The 18609-nt window shown below is 43.1% G+C and overlaps 1 protein-coding gene across 1 annotated transcript in view; it reads left to right on the top strand.

The window, feature by feature from the left end:
* LOC126426758 (uncharacterized) overlaps positions 1-18609 on the top strand; it is a 441752-nt gene that overhangs the window by 68013 nt on the left and 355130 nt on the right. The window contains exons 8-9 of the mRNA XM_050088747.1: positions 1973-2119; positions 5504-5770. Coding sequence (XP_049944704.1) covers positions 1973-2119; positions 5504-5770 — 414 coding nt within the window. The remainder of the gene's footprint in view (positions 1-1972; positions 2120-5503; positions 5771-18609) is intronic.

The raw sequence follows: 18609 nt of genomic DNA, 5'->3' as shown, positions 1-18609 counted from the left end.
CTATTTTAACAGAAAACTCGTGCATTTTTGTTTTAAAGAATATATGGCTTTCATCTACATGAGTGTTTGTTAGAGTATTGTGGAAAAATTTGAAGCAAATTGAGGAAGAACTTTTTGATATATTTGGGGATGACATCTCCACTTTACATCTATATTGATGCTACTGTATAAAGACAATATCACCAAAAAACTGGAAATGTTCTCGACCGATGTACACCAAAATTTTTACACGATGACGGAAGTAGGGTATATGTAATTTACAAAAAATGTCAAAATTTGCTTGACTGACTAACTTCAGATTTTTACATGATTAATAAATGTTCAGATGGATGTAGGTTGTATATTTTCTTAAACAAAAGTGTACTTATTTTCTCTTAAAACCAACTGTGAGAAAGAATATGCTGTGCTGTGAATGTGTGTAGTTTCATTTTTTTTCTCGCAGTCCACTTTAACACAAAACGGGAAAGTTGTATTTATGGCTTTACATATTTATCAGCTTACGATTAGAATATTACTGCAGGATCTGAATCATTGGAAACTTCATAATCCTATCTATTTGCAGATTGAAACTGTGCAAAGTACTGCCATTGAAGCTACTATGCTCACAGGACTGAGACGGTATATTTAAAGGACAAGGAAGGAAATCATGGAAAACCTAAATCTGGATAGTAAGATGTGGATTTGAACCGTCGTCCTCCAGAATGAGTGTCCAGTAGGCTACTTTGCTCGAATCACAGGGTTAGCGGCAGGAGATGCCTCTCATACTACTGACGATTCCGACCAGTTTACCCATTCATTTTAAGCGACTTCTGTTCCCAATCAAGATTTTGTTCGCAATGGGAATAAAAAAAGGCTCAATGTCAGAGAGAGCAGGAAAGAGGAAATGGATTGAGAGGGTTGATTGGACAGGGGAAAATTGGACACAGATAGGAGCAAGAAGGAGGTGGACAGAGAGAGTGAAGAGAGAGAGAGGGAGTGGGGTGGGGGTTGGGTGGGTGGGGGGGAGGAGAGAGAGAGAGAGAGAGAGAGAGAGAGAGAGAGAGAGAGAGAGAGAGAGAGAGAGAGAGTTAGTTAGTTGTGAAGCATTGTTGGATTCAGTAGTATTACAGATATTTACATCTTATGTATATTTTAAAAAAATGTGTAGGCCATGTCTGTCCAAATGTTTATTAGAGCATACTGTGTGAAAAACAGGAGTAAATTCGTCAAGAAATTGTCTAGATTTTAGGTAACAACATTAAACATCTTATCTTTATATAGTAGTATAGATTACTGAACGATGGTGAAAGTTTAGTGGCTCTGTAAGATTAGAAGTGTGGAGATTCTCCCAGGGAAGGAAGGAGGGTGGGGAATGTTGACTTGCAGAAGAAACAAGGTGTCAGGGTGTGTGAGTAGACACCAGGGAATAACTTCCATGCTAGAGGATCTGCAAAGAGCAAAAACTGTAGGGGAGTGAGACATCGGAACGGAGCGGACTTGTCTCCCATTGCTGACTATGCCCTTTGATGCTCTACTGTTCTTCAGACCTCAAAATGATATTCCATGAAACAAAAGTCATCTCAGTGTTTCCTACCTCTGGATTTACTCGTCGAAATATTGTGAATAAAAAGAAATTGACAGCTTGGTGGAGCACACAGAAGCACACTGTTAATGAATCACTAAGAAAACAATTTATGTGTAATATTTACTTTAAGCTATGTTCCACAGCTTTGATGAAAAGCTTTATTAAATATACAATTAAAAAGTGTGTATAAAACTAGTTGATACAGCACAGTTTTCTATCAGATTTTTGAGGGTACATAGAAATTTCGTACAGTTTTTATGTTTTGCCACTCTGTTGATATTTCATCTTCTTCAGATCTGCTACTCTTTCCTCTATTCCCCATTCTCTTTCTTCTGACAGGTCTAGTATACTCGGTGCCAGAATTTTTTCTCAGCACATCGCAGCAAAATCAGTCTTGCCGTGTTTCAGCGCGGTGCCGACCGACTTCGCCACGTTGACGGCGCCGCCGAACGGCAGCAGTGAATCGGTGGGACTGAAGACGCACATCTCGACAGCTCTCGGAGGGCTGCTGGACCGAGCCCTCAACAACCGGCCGGAGAAGGGACCCGGCTCAGGGTAGGTAGAGCAGTGCATCACTCCACGTGTGTACACACTTCCGCATTGCCCACACAATCAACTGTATGGTTCGAGATGCGTAAATTTGATTATTGCAGTAGATGTGTAGCGTGTGTCGTTTGTTCAGTAAGCATTTCAATCACATTGCATTTTTAAGTGTGGATTTCTATTTATCATCACATTCCCATATCACTTGTTTCAATACGCTGTTGCTATTGGTAGATGTGGTGCCATTATTCCCCAAAAAATGCTTCATCCATAGCTGAAAAAATATGTTTGTGTGTACACCCATCAGCCATTCTTGACAAAATAATTACACATTTCTTTATGCAATATGATCCTACTGTGCAGTGAAATATACTTCTATTTTAGTAGAGAGTTGTCGACACAAACATATGCGTAACTGTACTCTTTACCTTTTGTCAAAACTTTGTTTTTCTTTTCATATTTATATGAGATGATGATGTTGATGAAAATAATGCATGAAATTCAGTATTGGTGATCCTGACTTAGAAAAAATTGAAGGAAGACAATGTGAGAGAAATGACAATGTGTCACTCCCTATAATTCTATAAATTCTGCTTTTGGTCAGTGGCTTTTTATCCACTAAAATTCTTCTTCTTCTTCTCTTCTCCTCAAACAACAATATTGTCCCATTCATAGTAGTTCCCTCTGGCAGCTGTACACTCGTGAAGTCATTTTTCCCAGTCTCGGTAGCAGCGCTGAAAGGCTTCAACTGCCAGAGCCTTCAACATGTAGGTCACATTCTTTCGAATATTCTGCAGAGTGCCAAAATTACATCAGGACTCAGATCAGGTGAAGAGGGTGGCTGTGGAACAGCAGCAATGCCTTTCGAGGTAAAAAATTCTGTGATAGAAGTAACCGTGTGACACGGAGTGTTGTCACGTTGTAGCACGCACTCGTCTGAAATGTCCGGTCTCACTGGTTCCCCACTTTTCCCAATTCTTTCGAGAACATCTTTCTAAAACACCTGGTTGACAGTTCGACCTGGAGGAACGAATTCTTGTGCACAGTACCTCTGCTATCAAAAAATCAAATCGGCATTGTCGTTATCTTTGAGGGTTTCCCTGAACGAGATTCGTCTTCAACCTATTCTTGCCCTTCCAAAAATAATTTTTGCCAGTGGAAACTTCTGCTCTTGATAAGGAATGTTTCCCATAGGCCTGTTTCAACTTATCAGAGGTCATACTTTCTGATTCCCCAAATTTAACACAATTTTGATGGCATAACATTGCTGTAAATTCCACAGTCCCTTTATCGTAATGCACAACAAAAAACAACGTCACTGGTGGCACTCTCAAAAATCTCGTGAGGATCGTGCGGAACTGAAGCTCGGATCGATTTTCTGGCACGGATCGGCACACCGGTCTGTGCTGACAGATCGCTCTCAGCATTGTTAGTCTCGTTACTTTTTTCATGCACCTCGTATTTGCTTAGTGATAAAAATTGTTCAGCTGGGGCATAATGTAAAACCGAAGTGACTAGCCGGTAGCTGTAACTGACAGTTTCTTCGTGCCGAAAATGATTGCCCTCGCCAGTTCGCAGCCTAGTTGCTGCTGGACAATCCGACCTAGGCCTAGAGTCTGTCGGTATAGTCCACTTTGTCACCACAATCCTTCTCGTCTTAGAAAATATCTTCACATCACAATACACTTGTTTGTCAGTACTGTGTTGAGGCTGTTTTGACAAGAATTTGAAGTAAATAGGGCTCCATTTGATGAATGAGAAAGTATTTTTTGGAATATGAGAATGAGAATGTAGTAACATTCACAAAGAAATGATTTGCAGGTCAGAAATCCTGTTTGATAAATGAGGTGGTCATTGTTGAAACTTTTGTCCTCACCCCTCCCACTTCCTCCAGAATGCTGGTCAGTGGCTATGTTGTAAAATAAGTAATTGAAAGGTTTGCTGCAAAAAACAGGCAAGTCACAAAATACACATTCTGAGAAAACTGAAAAGCAAAGTTTGACATCTTCAGAAGGTGTGTATTTTGAGAAATTATATAAGACAATGTTACTGACTTATAGCCCTGTATTTTATGTGCAATATATAAAATTTTGAAATTAAAAATACACACATGTTGTTGTTATGGTCTTCAGTCCAGAGACTGGTTTGATGCAGCTCTCTATCCTGTGCAAGCTTCTTCATCTCCCAGTACCTACTGCAACCTACATCCTTCTGAATCTGCTTAGTGTATTCATCTCTTGGTCTCCCTCTACGATTTTTACCCTCCACGCTGCCCTCCAATACTAAATTGGTGGTCCCTTGCCGCCTCAGAACATGTCCTACCAACCGATCCCTTCTTCTAGTCAAGTTGTGCCACAAACTCCTCTTCTCCCCAATCCTCTTCAATACCTCCTCCTTAGTTATGTGCTCTACCCATCTAATCTTCAACATTCTTCTGTAGCACCACATTTCGAAAGCTTCTATTTTCTTCTTGTCTAACCTATTTATAGTCCACGTTTCACTTCCATAGATGGCTACACTCCATACAAATACTTTCAGAAACGACTTCCTGACACTTAAATCTATACTCGATGTTAACAAATTTCACTTCTTCGGAAACGCTTTCCTTGTCATTGCCAGTCTACATTTTATATCATCTCTTCTTTGACCATCATCAGTTATGTTGCTTCCCAAGTAGCAAAACTGCTTTACTACTGCAAATGTCTCATTTCCTAATCTAATTCCCTCAGCATCACCTGATTTAATTCAACTACATTCCATTATCCTCGTTTTGCTTTTGTTGATGTTTATCTTATACCCTCCTTTCAAGACACTGTCCATTCCGTTCAACTGCTCTTCCAAGTCCTTTGCTGTCTCCGACAGAATTACAATGTCATCGGCGACCCTCAACATTTTTATTTCTTCTCCATGAATTTTAATACCTACTCCTAATGTTTCTTTTGTTTCCTTTACTGCTTGCTCAATATACGTATTGAACAACATCGGGGAGAGGCTACAATTCTGTCTCACTGCTTTCCCAACCGCGGCTTCCCTTTCATGTCCCTTGACTCTTATAACTGCCATCTGGTTTCTGTACAAATTGTAAATAGTCTTTCGCTCCCTGTATTTTACCCCTGCCACCTTCAGAATTTGAAAGAGGGTATTCCAGTCAACATAGTCAAAAGCTTTCTCTAAGTCTACAAATGCTAGAAACATAGGTTTGCCTTTCGTTAATCTTTCTTCTAATAATCTAATAAATCAAAATTGCAATTATAAATATTTGAACTTGTGTGGTTTTTGCACCAAAGACTTTAATTGTTCTTGTGAAAAAGGACAAACTTGGTACATACTAAAAGGGGTGTAAACGATCGGTTCTTTTTACGTAAGTGTGCACTCAGGTAAGATCTGTGATTGCAGTGACTCCGCCAGCCACCACCGTCGGAGCCGACAGACACCAGTCGTGCCGCCGAAGCCGACGGCCCCGCGATCCGAACCCGAGACCGAGGCCGGGTCGTCGTCGTCGGGCCGGCCGCGACGCGTGTACGACACGGAGCTCGCCAGGCGGGTGTGGCAGCAGCTGAGTTCGAGGCAGCCCCCCACCGAGTTGGAGCTGCAGCGCGCGACCGCGAGTGCCGACGGCAAGTTCGTCCTGTACCCCTACGTCTGCTTCTACTGCGAGTGCCGGTGAGTGGTTCTGCGGGGATACCTAGCTGTCGTGTGCGTTCGAAAAGATTCGAAACTACGGGGGACCCGAACTCTGTCGGGCGTGTATCGGAGATAGTGTCTGAGTGACTCACAGTCTGTGATGGCTTTTTACAGAGTAATTGCATTTTGTTTGACCTCTCACCTCCCTTTATCTCCGTACCTGCACAGCACCGAATGTTCCCAAAGTGTCGAAAGTACGTGCCGTTCCATCTGCTCGCGGCACTCTTCGACGGCAGTACTGCCCGCCTTACCTCTTCGCACTCGAGCTCGCGTTCGTTACTGCTCGGTTCCGTCTCCGGTTTGTTTTTCCAGCTAATAGTGACGAACGGCAGTGTGGGTAGGTTTACCGGTGGTCGGTGTGCACCTCGTGTACGTCTTCGCAGAATGCGCAGGGTAAGCCGTGCCGAGTTGTTCCCACACCGCTCTGCCTTTGCACCGGCTGAGGGTCATCGTGTTGTATTTTTTGGTACACAAACAAAAGATAACTGGGCCGACAAACTGGCTAAATAAGAATCACATTTTTACTTTGTAACGAGTCACAGGAATGTGGATTCTTATACCAAAATATGCAGAAAATATCCCCGAATGACCTCCATAATTTTGCCGGTGAAGTGACACAGTTTCAGAGACTTTACTGGTCTCGTACCAATACGATTTTATGTAGGGGAAGGCGGGGCAATATGGGGAAGCTAACTTTAAACCCTTACAAAAGGGTCAAAAATAAACAAATTCAAGTAGATTTCATTATCATAAGTTTACTTAACCATTGAATTACAATAGCATGCAAAGAAACCTGCAAACTTGTTACATTTAGTTAGAAATATCTCGATTTGAAACATTAACTACCAATTCCCCATCTTGCCCCCATATGCGGGGTAAGATGGGGAACTAGCATGAATTCATCTCTAAAGCTTAAATAAGGACTGGAATAACAATATCATGTGACGATAAGGTTTCGAAACGTGGTTCTGCAAATTGTAGGATCAGGTATTACGTTTTATTTAGGCCTCTTACTTTCACATAGTACACAAGTGTGGACAGCCTCGTCATCATCACTTTCTATCCCTGCACAAGTGTCGTGGGCCCAGTGTCCGCAGCTAATACACTGTATCCAGCCTCCTTCAGAGAGGTCATAGCAGTATAAACATTATTCACTCTCTTCCTTGTTGTCATTCGACCTCAGTTTATTATCCCTTGAGCATGAAGGGGTGGTTAAGACGTCAGTAACGTTTGTCTCTTTTACGTTGTCATTATGTCCTTTTGATGGTATCCCAGGTTTATTAAACGTCTTTGAGAAGAGTTTTTGTTTACATGCAGCACGTTTGGGGACTCCTATTCGTTTAATTTCTTCAGATAGTTCACTCCTATAAGGAGATTCAGTTAAAACAATGGGTTTTCCACGCCTGTTAGATGGTTTCCTTTTGGTTTTTTTATCAACCTTTGGAATAGCTAACACCATTTCAGGGCTGGTAACCTGAAAGTTAGATGAAACAGAGGCTTGACCATCAGTTGTTAATTGTTCAGGTGTTTTACATATTGACAACATCCCTGGTATTTGGTCTTCCGTTTCTGTAATTTCAGATGTGTGAGCTTTATGAATGTCTGTAGTTGAACAGGGAGGTAATCACTTTCCTGAAACACATTTCTGTTTACAGGCCAAATGTCTGTTTTCCAAAACCTGTTCACTGCTGTGGACATTATAGCTGAATGGCTCTGAGCACTATGGGACTTAACATCTGAGGTCATCAGTCCCCTAGACTTAGAACGACTTACACCTAACTAACCTAAGGACACCACACACATCCATACCCGAAGCAGGATTCGAACCTGCGACCGTAGCGGTCACGCGGTTCCAGACTGAAGCACCTAGAACCGCACGGCCACACCGGCCGCCGTAGCTGAATGAATGAAGGCTTTGCCGAATAAACTTCATATTATAATTTACGTGTTCAAAACCCGCAGCGAGGTAAACACATGAGACGATAAGAACGTAATGGTTCGACAAATAGTAGGAGCAAGACGGGGAAGTTCCGCATCTTGCACCCTACCATGCTGTTAGGTTATGTTATGTCTACATGATCACTATTTAGTGAACATTGACTACTGACACAGCAGTTTACTGTTAATAAGACGTACTGTTCAGTGCTATATATGCAGTCTGGACAAATGTTCACGAAAGACATGTTTTAGGATCTCGAAAGGTGTAAAACATTGCAAATCAGTATAACAATTGTACGTACCTTGCAAAGCTCACAGAAACCGCTGCGAAACTAAGGTTCAGCAATGTCGACACACTGAGACCTGTGTATTGAACATGTTGGCGTAGCTATCCACAGATGGCAGCACTCTAACTGTAGCTTATAGCCCTTCCATGTCTTACCCCACCTCCCCGTCTTGCCCCGCCTTCCCCTATATAGACTGAAGCGGTGCCTCCTCGGGGGACTCCGCCTTAACGTAACACTGTCCGTGTGGGCGAGGAGGTTTGCGTGTTCTGGATCCAGAGGGCTGTGCCGACAGTAGTGTTGCTACCGGCGGGGTCACGCTTGCCGGATAGGCCGAAGTGGAGGAGCCGGACGAGGTGTGTCCCACGACGACTTATCGATTCTGTTTCCTGTCCTGTCCTATCCTGAGTCCTTTCTTTTTCCTTGCCATTTTCAATTCCCTACAACACAGGGCAGGGCTCTAGAGGCACAGTGAAGCCAATCTCCCTGAGGGAGTAAACCCGGTACAAACCTGGGTCCTCCAGGTTGGGGATTGAACGTGGTGCTGACGCCCTTGTATCTGAAAAAATCTCATTGTTCGGCAACCGATTCGCAGAGAGAAGTGGACTGTCTCAGACTTACGACAACCGAGGCACGTCAGATGGCAACAATTTTGGTGTATAGGAACACTGATTGTGAGAAGAATCTTTCAGGCGAGAGCCAGTAGGGAGCTCGAGGAGGAATTATCGACAGACCGAATTGGTGTTACAGCAGTGCGAGAGGTAAGATGGGAACAGACGGAGGTTCTCGGAGAAAGAGGAAAACGGAAAAGAAACTGACGGTCTGACGAGGAGACGTCAAAGGCGCTAGATGATAGAAACGGACCTCGACAAAGAATGTTACGGAGACCTTAACGAAATAATGTGGCAATGTTTTAAGAGAAGAGAAGGGTAGCTAAGAATTTAGTGTGGATTAAAAAGAGAATAGAGGAAAGGGAAAGGATGGATGAAATACAGAAGAACTTTGAAAATAAGCAGAGGAGGAAATTCTTTTATAGGGTGGGATAAATAAAGAGGATATCAGCCAAGGATGGATGTACTGAAAGATGAGTCAGGAAATTTGATAGTTGGAAAGGAAAAATAATAGAAACATTGGCACAACATTTTGAAGTGTTACTGCCAAACAGACACATTATCAGTGAAGAGAGAAGTGTAGGGGCTAGAGAAGAAACTGAAGAAGAACAAGAGGTGGATGGAGATGGTGATGCAGTGGACACAGAACCACCATCTATAGAAGAGTTAAGAGTAATTATAAAGTGTCTCGGGAATAACAGAGCTCCCGGACACGACCCTGTAATGGGGTAGATGATAAAACACGGAGGTGGAATATTAGTTTGGAGGATACGTAAAATAATTACAATGGCCTGGGAAACAGAGAAAATACCAGAGGACTGGACATTAGCAACCATCTACCCTATACATAAGAAAGGATCATGCGTGCAGTGTAAGAACTACCGAAGAATATCTCTGCTCAGTATTGTCTGTAAAATCCTTTCTATGGCTGTAACGAGGAGTGTAAGTAGAAGAGCAGAAAAGATTCTAGGCGAGTTGTTGCTGTTGTCGTTGTCGTTGTCGTTGTCGTTGTCTTCAGTCCTGAGACTGGTTTGATGCAGCTCTCCATGCTACTCTATCCTGTGCAAGCTTCTTCATCTTCCAGTACCTACTGCAGCCTACATCCTTCTGAATCTGCTTAGTGTATTCATCTCTTGGTCTCCCTCTACGATTTTTATCCTCCACGCTGCCCTCCAATACTAAATTGGTGATCCCTTGATGCCTCAGGACATGTCCTACCAACCGATTCCTTCTTCTTGTCAAGTTGTGCCACAAACTCCTCTTCTCCCCAGTTCTATTCAATACCTCATTAGTTATGTGATCTGCCCATCTAATCTTCAGCATTCTTATGTAGCACCACATTTCGAAAGCTTCTATTCTCTTCTTGTCCAAACTATTTATTGTCCATGTTTCACTTCCATACATGGCTACTCTCCACACAAATACTTTCAGAAACGACATCCTGACACTTAAATCTATACTCGATGTTACCAAATTTCTCTTTTTCAGAAACGCTTTCCTTGCCATTGCCAGTCTACATTTTATATCCTCTGTACTTCGACCATCATCAGTTATTTTGCTCCCCAAATAGCAAAACTCCTTTACTACTTTAAGTGTCTCATTTCCTAATCTAATTCCCTCAGCATCACCTGATTTAACTCAACTACATTCCATTATCCTCATTTTACTTTTGTTGATGTTCATCTTATATCCTCCTATCAAGACACTGTCCATTCAGTTCAACTGCTCTTCCAAGTCCTTTGCCGTCTCTGACAGAATTACAATGTCATCGGCGAACCTCAAAGTTTTTATTTCTTCTCCGTGGATTTTAATTCCTACTCCAAACTTTTCTTTTGTTTCCTTTACTGCTTGCTCAATATACAGATTGAATAACATCGGGGAGAGGCTACAACCCTGTCTCACTCCCTTCCTAACCACTGCTTCTCTTTCATGCCCCTCGACTCGTATAACTGCCATCTGGTTTCTGTACAAATTGTAAATAGCCTTTTGCTCCCTGTATTTTACCCCTGCCATCTTTAGAATTTGAAAGAGAGTATTCCAGTCAACATTGTCAAAAGCTTTCTCTAAGTCTACAAATGCTAGAAAAGTAGGTTTGCATTTCCTTAATCTTTCTTCTAAGATAAGTTGTAAGGAATCGAAACTGATCTTCCCCGAGGTCGATTTCTACCAGTTTTTCCATTCGTCTGTAAAGAATTCGCGTTAGTATTTTGCAGCTGTAACTTATTAAACTGATAGGTCGGAAATTTTCACATCTGTCAACACCTGCTTTCTTTGGGATTGGAATTATTATATTCTTCTTGAAGTCTGAGGGCATTTCGCTTCTCTCGTACATCTTGCTCACAAGATGGTAGAGTTTTTTCAGGACTGGCTCTCCCAAGGCTGTCAGTAGTTCTAATGGAATGTTGTCTACTCCCGGGGCCTTGTTTCGACTCAGGTCTTTCAGTGCTCTGTCAAACTCTTCACGCAGTATCGTATCTTCCATTTCATCTTCACCTACATCCTCTTCCATTTCCATAATATTGTCCTCAAGTACATCGCCCTTGTATAGACCCTCTATATACTCCTTCCACCTTTCTGCTTTCCCTTCTTTGCTTAGAACTGGGTTTCCATCTGAGCTCTTGATGTTCATACAAGTGGTTCTCTTTTCCCCAAAGATCTCTTTAATTTTCTTGTATGCAGTATCCATCTTACCCTAGTGAGATAAGCCTCTACATCCTTACATTTGTCCTCTAGCCACTTTACAGTACATATGATGCTGGAGAAGTCTTACGAATATAACGTAAGATTAGTACTTCTCTTTATAGACTAGGCCTGTGACAGAGTTAAAAGATCAGCACTATGGAAGACAATGCGGACATTCAAATTTCCTGAGAAGCTAATAATATTAACAAAGATGACCCTGGAAAACAGCAAAAGCCAGGTTAAAGTTCGGGGATGTCTGTCGAGATCGTTCCGGCGGGTGGAGGAATGAGATGGGGAGATCCGTTACCTCGGTACTGTTCGACCTGGTATTAGAGAATGGAGTAAGATCAGTAACCACAAATACAGGAGGCATATTTACAATAGACTTCTGCAAATTTTAGCCTATGCAGACGATGTAGTAATAAGTGAGATGTAGTAATAAGTGATAGAAGTACGGAGGCATTCACATCGTCCTTCAAAGAGTTGGGAGCTGCTGTCGAGAACTTCGGTTTAGAAACTAGTGAGACAAAATCTAAGTATATGGTAACTGAGAGAGATAGAAGAAACACAGATGATCTACAGTTAGAAGGATACAACTTTGAAAGAGTAGATAGGTTTATTTATCTCGGCTCAGCAATAACATCAGAAAACAAAGTGGAGGCAGATATAACGAACTGAATCGAGGCTGCCGACAGATCGTATAGAGCACTGTATACAGTGCTCCAAAGTAAGAACCATTGTAGGAAACTAAAGCTGACACTCTACAATACAGTGATCAAACCAGTTCTCGTGTATGGCGGCGAGGCACGGGTTCTGGCAGAAGTTTTGGGGAAGAAACTGAATATATGGGAAAGGATAGTGCTGAGGAAGATTTTTGGTCCTGTAAAAGGAGGAGAGATATGGATAATTAGGACTAATGAAGAAATAAGGGCTCTGTACAAGGAACCTGATTTGGTAACCTCAATCAAAATGGGAAGGCTAAGATGGTTAGGAGATGTCCAGTGTATGACAGAAGAAACGCTCCCAAACAAGAAGACGGTGATGGGACATCCTGGTAGTAGAAGGAGAGGACGATCACGTGTGAGACGGCCGGATGTGGAAGGTGACCCGAGAGCAGTGGGAGCGAGAAGGTGGCACAGGCGTGCCGAAGGCAGAGACGATTGGAAATCTGCGATTGAGGAGGCCGAGGTCCTCGGAGGACCGTAGTGTGACGGAGTCAGTCAGTCGGACTGAAGCGGCGAGCCTCGGTACAAATTTTCACTCTCTGCTTCAGTCTGTATACGTAAAATCGTATTTTTGTGAGACAAGTAAAGTCTCTGAAACTGTGTCACTTCATTTGTATAAGTGCCTGCTCCTGAGTTTCAGGCCGGAGGCCCCATTTACGTTCGATGCTGTGGTGCTATTCCAGAACGTGCAGAGCCTCAGTAAATCTCTTTGTGTGTAAGGATGAATTCAAAGTAGACTGGCACGGCAGTGAGAATTTGGGCCGAGGAGGAAGGAGTTCCGGGCTGATCCGTGCAGTCGCGTGAACGGCTGTGCCGAGGTGACTCGGTGGCTAGCAAACCTGCCTAGTAAACGGGAGAGCTGGATTCGATTCTCGATCTTGGTACAAATTTTAACTCACCGCTTCAGTATGTATGCATAAAATCTCCATAATTTTGTCTGTAGATTTGGAGTTGACCCTGTATACCTAGCTTGTCTAAACTGTTAGTGCCTTCCTTCCTCATACCGAGCGAGGTGGCGCAGTGGTTAGCACACTGGACTCGTATTCGGGAGGACGACGGTTCAATCCCGCGTCTGGCCATCCTTATTTAGGTTTTCCGTGATTTCCCATAATCACTCCAGGCAAATGCCGGGATGGTTCCTTTGAAAGGGCACGGCCTACTTCCTCCCCCGTCCTTCCCTAATCCGATGAGACCGATGACCTCGCTGTTTGGTCTCTTGCCCCCAAACAATCCAATCCACAACCAGAAATCACAGGGAATGAGATCAGGTGATCGTGCCAGCCGAGCATTTGGAAATGATTGACTGATAATTTGATTGTTTCCGTATGTGTTTTGGAGAAGCAGGTGAACTTTGTGAGCAACAAGCAGTTGGGCCGCACCTCGCCCAAAAACTGTCGAGTTCGGTGCGTCTGTCTCCTGTAGGGTGGGTATGACGTGCTAGCGAAGCGTATCACAGTAACGCCGGCCGGTCACACTGCACGTCTCTGACACTCGAGCACCGACCTGTTCGAAAAAGAACGGGCCGACGGTGAATGTAGCCGTGAAGCTGCGCCGTAGGGTGACACATTCACTGTACAGAGGAACTTCGTGCACAGTGACCGGAGGTGAAAATCCCCACACTCGGCAGTTGTGTGTGTTCACCTCACCTGTCGGAGAAAAACGAGCTTCGTCTGTCCGTAAGACAGTCTGGGGCCAGCCCTCGTCAACTTCAATCCTCGCGATAAACTGGAGAGCGAATTCGAAACGTCGTCGTGCGTCCTGTGGTGCGAACTGCCGTACAGTACGGATCTCGTACGAACGACGTTTGACAGAGGTCGGAAGCATATTCCGTACAGTGGACCACGGGACGTTCTACTGTCGTGACACGGCACGCGCACTGCCCGACGATCGGGAATTGCACGCACTGTCGTCTGCCGTAGCGACGGCGATTTCGTCGACCACCTGTGGTGTGACCGGTCGTCGGCCTATTCCCGGAGCGACTGCCAGCTTTCAGAGTTGATTCGAATGTCTACGTCGTGCTCCAAATGGCACGTGGAGAAAGAGGGCTCTTACGTAATCCTTTCAGCTGGTGATATTCCCGAAGTGCAGCTGCAGTATTACTGTTGTTTTGATAATAGAACTTCACCGATAATGCCCTGCTCCTTTCATCCGAGCTCATGGCGACAAGTGCTCTGCGACTGTTCAGGTGTGTGTGAGACTGTGAATCACGATGACTGACCGCGGCACCTGGTGGCTGTAGTTAGGAACTGGACAGTGGCGCTATGGCGCGTGGCAATTGTGCAACCTATACTGTGGACATTAATGCTACCAAGTTTGGTCCTCGTACGGTAATTAGTTTCCATTTTATAACATGTTAAATACGAAAAGTTTAATTATAACCACCTGGTATTTTACTTTTGGAAGATGATAGTCCCACTTTCTCCTTTTTTTGGTTCCGATACACTTTTTTACTGATCCTAGTTCACATATTCCTGAGTGTCAGAACAGTGATATAGCCAAAGACTTTTTGCCCTGTATTCTGTGATAACACGTGAGTGCAGTCCAGTGCATCAGTGTGCGTGGTAATCGCGTTCCTCGATGACTGTTTGTGTGCTTATCCCACAGTTGTGATAATGTTTTATTGCAGATTCTCCCTTTTCTAACTATTAACAACTTGTAATTTGTTCTCAGTAATTGGAACAGTACTTCTGTGTTTGCGTCAACTTAGAACAGCTAGAAGTTTGATAGAGCTTATTACTGTTTGTCAGTGATTGATTTTACAGACGACAGCGTTACTGAGTTCTGTAGGGTGCTAGAAAAGTACAATCAGTAATGTATTCCTCTTGGTGATGTTCAACAGTTTGGTTTCATTTCTTATCAACACACAGAAATAATTCTGGAGGGAACCGGTCCAGAAGAAAATCTAAATCATTTTCTTTTACTGACAGTATTAAGTGAGTTGAAAATTGACCGCGGTAATGCTACAGAGTTATAGATTCTTTGCATTTACTTGAAGATAAGATGACGGGGGAAATGAAAAAATATTTTAGGGGTATCTGGATGGCAATTTGTGCTCGAATTGTCTCCTGGTGGTAAAACATGAGCCACATGAGTAATTGTGTATACCAAATGAAAATATTTCACCTAATTGTAACAGAGTACTTTAGGTTACCCAATTTGTAAAAAATTTTTGAAAATATGGGTAGATAATGTGCAAATCGAGCAATACTGAGGCCAGTATCTCTAGCCTGTGTGAGAAAAGTTTTCATATTCTTTGATAGAATATTGATTTGGAAAACTGATGTATTATGATGTGACCTTTCAGTTAGAAGCACTAGCACAGAAAGTTTAGGGTAATTGTTGTGTACATAGTTCCGTGTAGTCAACGTGTACACAACTTTCCCACTAGAGCGCGCCCCGCTAAGCACAACAGCACAGGTGCAGCGCTCATCCGTCTCCGCACTACGAGATGGCGCTGTCTTAGAGACGGACCAAATTCTGCTTCCGCCGATCCGCGTATTAATATGTCTCGCAGCCAATGAGATTGCTGCTAACGTAGAACCTTTTCTCCTCACGGATCACACTCGCGCAGTGATACCTCGACGTGCGAGGTATTATAACGAGTGTACAGATCTCCGATTAGTCAGTCTGCATTACTCTGCAGTCAAGTTTCAGTCTGTGCCTAATAAGATTATCATATTACTGTACATAGCCATGAAGAGAAATGTATAGACACTTTGTCAAGTATCAGAGATATGTGAGAATAAGATGAACGTACCAAGACCAAAGGAATTTCAGATTGTCAGTTGTAAATATGCTTGTTATTATTTTAATAAATGTGTGTGAAAATTAATAAAGTTCTGTTTAAAGTTGGTCACCGTCAATCTGCTACTCTACGCGTGCAAGTGGCATTTCTATTGCCTGACCTAACGGCAGAAGATAAACATGCCACGGTAGACCACGAGACCTATTGCTGACACTCGCCTAGAGCGACAAGTCAAATAATCCGATGGTGTGTGTACAGTACACACACCACAGTAATAAATATGTTAAATAGTAATAAGATGGCCCAAGGTGTTTTGTGTTTCATATATTTCAGCCATAATTATTGCATTACCATTATTTAAGTATTGCAGGAGCCACAAATTTCACCGGTTGCATGCAAATTAAATAAACGAACGAATGAATAAATAAATAAAAAGTAACAGAACTTTCCGGTTGTGCCTCAGGTTCGAGCAGCAGAGTGTTCGCAACAGGCACATGGTGCAGGCACACAAGAACGATATCATCACCTCCAAGGCGACGCAGTTGGAGCCCGACGCCAACCCGGATGACGTATCTGCCAGTGAAGACTCCGACCACAGTGAGTGTCTCTTCTGTAGGCTTTACGTTGTCGCAACTGTCCGTTCCCGTCGCTTCACCGTGTTCTCACCTTTGTTTCGGCATAACTGCCACCTCCCGACTGTAGACGATCTGCCGCAGCAATTCCTTCCTTCGACCGTCTTTTCGGCTACAATTTCTGGTGACGGGTCATGCCCTAAAATGTGGTCCACGATTCTCTTTTTTCATTTTTCTTTATTATACAATTTTTCATTTACTGGCTACGAGACACATCCATTTTTTACTGTGTAATCCTGCATGACGTACGGTCTCCCGTAACACGACATTTCAGTGAAATGTAATCTTTTCATTTCTGCCACCCCAGTTGTCCGTATTTCACCCCTGGACACAATTGTTCTCCGAACAGCTTTTCATGCGATGTCTCAGATTTTCTCAGTGCGGACTATTAAGTGTTCAGCTTACTTGTCGTCGGTGTCAGATTGACAGATTTAAGTGCTGTAGGTGCCGGGCTAGTACTCGCGCGGGTGACCGTCCGGTCTGCCGAGCGCTGTCGGCGAGCGGGGTGCGCTCGGCCCTCGTGAGGCAAACTGCTGAGCTACTCGACTGAGAAGTAGCGGCTCTGCTCTCGTAAACTGACGTATGGCCGGGAGAGCGGTGTGCTGACCACGTGCCCACATTAAAAGGTGAACCGGATTCGTGAAAGCCAGGTGTGTACTGCATTCTGTGTGAATGTGTCGTGTCTTACACGGGACGTACTGTTAGAACAATTTTGGAGAAACGTGAGGAACGTCAGTGACAGACATGATTAAAATAATTGATCAAATAGACTGTTCCCAAATATTACCTCAGATGTTGATATTGGTTCAGGGGTACAATGCCAGTTTTAGGGACAGTGCACCAAAATAAAGGTGTCAGGAAGCCTAATAAACTGGGACTGAAGTTCCACTTTAGATAAGGCGTAGGGTCCGGTACTAAGTTTATTAAGATTGTAGTACCTGTAACAGCTCGCCATGTGGCATCTGACCTTGTTGTCAAAATATTGTGCGTAAAATGAAAACAACATGACCGAACATCAGGAAACACACCAATAATTAGCTTTTCACGAATTAGTTTCCCGATCTTAAAGTATATATTTTCAGATATTTGCTACTGTTACTTTTTATAGAATGTCAGTGTTCTCTGTGCAGTCGTCGCTACGACATCTCTCTCGCATCTTCCTCCTTCATTAATTTTATTTCCGAGATAGCAAAATTTGGGCACCTCTAAAAGTTTCTCTCGTCGAAGTCGACTCTTTGGGTGTGTGGCGTGCCCGTCTGCTCCATTCGCTGCTAGCTGAGTATTATATTTGTATGTGTTCATTTTGTAACGTGTAGTGCTGTCTGTGACAGACACATCCCAAATTGAAAATATAATGTGATTGGATAGATAAAAAATCTATATGCCAAGTGGTGGCAGAAGAACACGTGTGCAGAGGTATTTAAATTAGCGAGCTTTCAGAGCCAGTGGCTCCTTCTGAGAGGAGGGAAAGGATGAGGGGTGTAGGTAAAGTACCGGACAGGTTCAGTGTAGTGGGACTTTGAATTTCGCAGCGCTACACTCGTTCCCTCAGATAAAAATTATACCGTCGGAGCGGTATGAGCGCTCGACGGCAGAGAAAATACTAAAATTGTAATTCTTTTTTTTTGTTTTTCTATCTGTTTCTTTATTGTCTCTCGAGAACGGAAGCTTAATGCGGACGTGATCTGATGAAGACGTAAAAAACTTATTAGCTAGTCTTCATCTGATTTTAATGTGTAGACATATTGTGGAAGTTATGAAATTCGGAGGATGGAAGTAGCAAAGTAAATTAAATTTCATTCAGTATCAAGATGATTTTCATTTGTATAAATTAGTGATTCCTGGACGATTGCAAGATTTCGGAGCAGACTTTTCACGCAGAAATGAAGTAGGAGATTTTTGAAGACCTGGAAGCCGCACGAAAGAAGACATGGTAAAGGATGAACTCTTCTTTTCCGAATCACGAAGTCTGATAGCTATTCTGTAATACGAAGCCGATTTACATTTCATTCTTTCACTTTTTCACGGTCATTTATGATTTTAAAACCCCTTTTTTTTTTTTTTATTCACCATTTCTTCCCACATTTTCAACCTTTTCTTTTTCTTTTTTCTCATTTTCTTTTGTATTAACCACTACATCAGGTCACGGGGACAGTTCGGAAAAGTCACCCGGAGCCCCAGGTCAGGGGAGACTTGTCGGA

Source organism: Schistocerca serialis, chromosome 11 (genome assembly GCF_023864345.2).
Source record: "Schistocerca serialis cubense isolate TAMUIC-IGC-003099 chromosome 11, iqSchSeri2.2, whole genome shotgun sequence".
NCBI lineage: Eukaryota > Metazoa > Arthropoda > Insecta > Orthoptera > Acrididae > Schistocerca > Schistocerca serialis.
Note: the sequence above shows the minus strand (reverse complement) of the source record. Positions and strands in the feature narration are given on the sequence as shown.